The following is a 4,250-nucleotide window of genomic DNA, read 5'->3' as shown; positions in this document are numbered from 1 at the left end:
GCATGGGGATAGGGGAGATTACAGGGAAAGAGGCAGCAAGCCATGGGGGAACTTGAAAGCAAGGATGAAAATTTTCAAATCAAGCTGTTCCTGGACTGGCAGCCAAAGTGGAGCGAGCAGGAGGGTATTGGGTGAATGGGACTTGGTGAAAGTAAGATTGAGTTTATGGAGGCTGACTAGGCCTCAACTAGAATAGTCAAATCTGGAGGTAACAGAGACATCAATAAGAGTTGGGGCAGTTGATTAGCTGAGGCAGGGGGCACATTCCGGCCTTACACAGGTAAAAGTAAACAAAAACCATGAGGCGGACATTCAGTGTTACTGCTACAATGCTGAGAGCTCCCGATCCCCGGGAAAGCTTCATTTGCAGGATCTCACCTAGAAAGAACTCAAGGTTGAAATCTCGGATTTTTATTTTAACCTTGGCAGAAATTGCCGAATCCTGTCGGTAAAGGATCTAATTATAAACCTGATCCAGATTCCAACTTCACATTAAACTGACATCAGGGATCCCGCTTGATAGGAAAATATTGACAAGTCACAGATTTAGGTTTTCATCAACGCATAAGGTTTAAGTGGAAATTCCCCCAGCTCTAAATTAATCATAGTCAGGAAACTACACCCTGCCCGATGAACACCAACTTCAAACCCAACCGTGAATTAAAGGCAGATTTACACCGAATTGCTACTAATATCTACTTATATATTTCATTCTGCCCAGCCTTCCACCGCACTCACCTTCTGACAAGTTTTCAATACACACGGATTTTTATTTTGCAATTCTCACGTATATTGTCCGTCGAGTTAAAATTACTCCGAATTGTGAATTCTCATTTCAAATGTTCAATTGTATGAAATCAGACACATGTTGTGCCCTCTTATTGACCTTTTATTATTACCGACAGTCGGTAAAACACCTCGTGAAAAGAAACTGCACAGCATGCTCCGACTTTTACCAGCATCTCTCCTCCTCCATCCCTCTTCCCCTCACTCTCTCTCTCCCCCTCTCCCCCTCACTCTCTCTCCCTCCCTCTCTCCCTCACTCTCCCCCTCACTCTCTCCCTCCCTCTCTCTCCCTCCTTCTCCCCCTCACTCTCTCTCTCTCCTTCTATCCCTCCCTCTCCCCTTCACTCCCTCCCTCTCCCCCTCACTCTCTCTCCCTCCCTCTCTCCCTCACTCTCCCCCTCACTCTCTCCCTCTCTCTCCCTCCCTCTCTCCCTCACTCTCCCCCTTACTCTCTCCCTCCCTCTCTCTCCCTCCTTCTCCCCCTCACTCTCTCCTCTCCTTCTATCCCTCCCTCTCCCCTTCACTCCCTCCCTCTCCCCCTCACTCTCTCTCCCTCCCTCTCTCCCTCACTCTCCCCCTCACTCTCTCCCTCTCTCTCCCTCCCTCTCTCCCTCACTCTCCCCCTTACTCTCTCCCTCCCTCTCTCTCCCTCCTTCTCCCCTTCACTCTCTCCCTCTCCCCCTCACTCTCTCTCTCTCCTTCTATCCCTCCCTCTCCCCTTCACTCTCTCCCTCCCCTCTCTCTCTCCCTCTCTATCCCTCCCTCTCCCCTTCACTGTCTCCCTCCCTCCCTCTCTCTTTCTCCCCCTCCCTCTTTTTTGATGAACGGGAACCGAGACGGGAGGGGGGGGTGTCGATCCGGTTCTGGGAGCTCCTGCCCGGCCCGGGACTGTTGCTCTGTGGGAGGGAGGGAGGGAGGGAGGTTTGTAGTGAGGGGTGAGGGTGAGAAGCGGCCGCCTAGCCGCTGCTTCCCAGCTCCGGGCTGTGACTGTGACAGTCGGGGGAAACCACACCTTCCAGTGTGAACACTGGCGTCAATCCCAGGTGGATCTGGCGGCGGAGTTGGCGCCGAGTGGGCGGCTTCACATCCATTCGGCAAGTGGAGCCGGAGCGGCCGCCGGACTCGCCGCCGAGACTCCCGCCTCCCGCAGGCACCCCCACCGCACCCACCTACCTCCTCCCCCCCCTCCACCCCACCCCACCCCACCCAGACTCCCACCCCCACCCCCACCCCCAGGACCCCCCCCAGACCCCCGCCAAACATGTTACCCTGGAAAAGGAGCAAATTCGTCCTCGTGGAGCAGGAAAGTAAAAGTAAAGCCAAGAGCCCGGGCGGCGGGTCGAGCTATACCTCGCTGCTCTCCTCCTTCCTGCGGCTATGTCCAGACCTGTGGCCGGAGCGCCCCCTCGACCGCCTGGGCAACATGTTCAAGAGCAAGCGGCAGAAGCTGGAGCTGACCCGGGAGGACCCCACCTACAGCGTCCGGTACCTGGGCAGCGCCGTGACCCTGACGGCCAAGGGGCTCGGCTGCACCGACCAGGCGGTGGCCAAAATCTGGGACAGGTGCGAGCAGGGGACGGCCGGCGCCAGGATGAAGCTGACCCTGGGGCCGCAGGGCATCCGGATGACCCCGGCCGAGCACAGGTCCGGCCAAGGCGGCCACCTGTACCTCTTACACCGGATCACCTGCAGCGCGGCCGACGCGCACCGCCCCCAGGTCTTCGCCTGGATCTACCGGCACCAGGTGCGCAACAAGGCGGTGGTGCTGCGGTGCCACGCGGCCCTGGTGTCCAGAGCGGACAAAGCCCGGGCGATGGCCCTGCTGCTCGGCCAGACCTCCAGCTCGGCTTTCAACGAGTTCCGGCGGCTCAAGCGGCAGGACGACGCCCGGCACCGCCAGCAGCAGCGGCTGGGCCAGCTCAGCGTGCCCTTCACCCCCATCCGGCGGCTGCTCAACGGTCAGTGTCCGTACCGGCCCCCCGCCCAGCGCGGCAAGAGCGCCCCGCGACTCAGCTCCATCGCCGAAGACGTGAGGGGGGAGGAGGAGGAGGAGGAGGAGGAGGAGGTGGGGGAGGTGGGGGAGGAGGAGGAGGGGGAGGAAGGTGGGGGAAGAGAGGGTCCTCGGCTCCTCACACTGGCAGCAAATGCTTATCAGCAACCTCCCCGAGCCTGACATCTCCAACATTTCCCATCAGATCAGCTCCCTGTCGCCTCGGCGGCAGCCTCGCCTCCCTCGGCCAGAATGCGAAGCTGTGCAGACGGTCAGCGGAGAGAACCCAGAGGTCACTGTCCCAGGACACGGCAAACCGCGCTAAATTCACACTCCAGGACACAGGGTGATCGACAGAACCCCCTCACCCCACCACCACCACCTCCCTCCCCTCCCCTCCCCTCCTTACACTGGGATCGCCCGGCCACTCTGATCTCGACAGAAAGTTGTCCCCTCTCTCCTTAAACAAAGCAGACCCTTTGTGTTCCAGCGAGACCTACTCCAAACACCGGGAACGAGCCCAGCCCCATTCCAATCCCCACCGCTGATCGACGGCGCCTGGCTCTTTCTGGGACCCCCTCGGATATCCCTTCACAACAATCGACCGATCAAGTTCAGAAATTCCGAATTAGCGAGCATCTGGGAATCGCAGTTACTCGGAGCTAAAATCGAGGTCGCTGAGAGATCTTTGGAACAGCGAAACAGGCCAATGAATAGTGTTACAAACTAGAACTTTGTATTTAAGGTGATATTCACTTAGGGATATATATTAATATATATATGTGTGTGTGTGTATATATATATATATGAGAGTATATCATGTTACCGTGCTGATTAAGAAGCCACCATCCATGTACTGATCACGCGTTTGTAACCGTACAGAATAGGAACTTTCACACACACACAGACACACACACACACACAGCTGCTCCTGCCAGTGCCATAAAGCGATAACATTGTCATCTTAACACTCGGCTAAATCCGTGTATTTCTGTCTAATAGAGTGAGTATACTCACTGCAAAAATCACAGCCCGTGGAGTGGGTGAGACGGAAAGTGTTTAGCTACAGCGCGTTCTATTATACACAGTATTTTGTGATATGAATAGTTTTACAAACTAAGGATTTTTACATCAGTTCACATTCATTTCTCGATTTTTATTGCGCGCAAAGACATGAACTATATTGTGGGATGGTGGAGACATCGCATCAACATTCTCATTCACAAATAGCCAGATGTGACAATCACCCTGTTTATATAGAAGTCTTGTGAAAATAAACGGGACAGATAGCTCTGCTTTAGGGGTTATTAAATATCATCTTGCTCTTTACCTACGATTACACTAAAAGTAGCGTCTCTGTGCCTAGGGGTGTAAGGTATTGTGGTGACAGTTCGGGCAGCGTTCTGATTTGCGTTAATGTTGTACGGCTGTTCCCCAAAAAACATTTCCTAAGTTACCTACACTAGATACTCTT

General features: G+C 54.8%; 1 protein-coding gene across 1 annotated transcript; it reads left to right on the top strand.

Moving 5' to 3' along the window:
- Positions 1-2,047: 2,047 nt before the first annotated feature.
- On the top strand, positions 2,048-2,959 carry fam43b (family with sequence similarity 43 member B). The gene has a single exon (XM_041207026.1). The coding sequence runs from the start codon at positions 2,048-2,050 to the stop codon at positions 2,957-2,959; it is 912 nt and encodes a 303-aa protein (XP_041062960.1).
- The last annotated feature ends 1,291 nt before the right edge of the window (positions 2,960-4,250 follow it).

Source organism: Carcharodon carcharias, chromosome 15 (assembly GCF_017639515.1).
Source record: "Carcharodon carcharias isolate sCarCar2 chromosome 15, sCarCar2.pri, whole genome shotgun sequence".
In the NCBI taxonomy this organism is placed as follows: Eukaryota; Metazoa; Chordata; class Chondrichthyes; order Lamniformes; family Lamnidae; genus Carcharodon; species Carcharodon carcharias.
The sequence above is the reverse complement of the archived record's forward strand: the minus strand, read 5'-3'. Positions and strand labels throughout refer to the sequence as shown.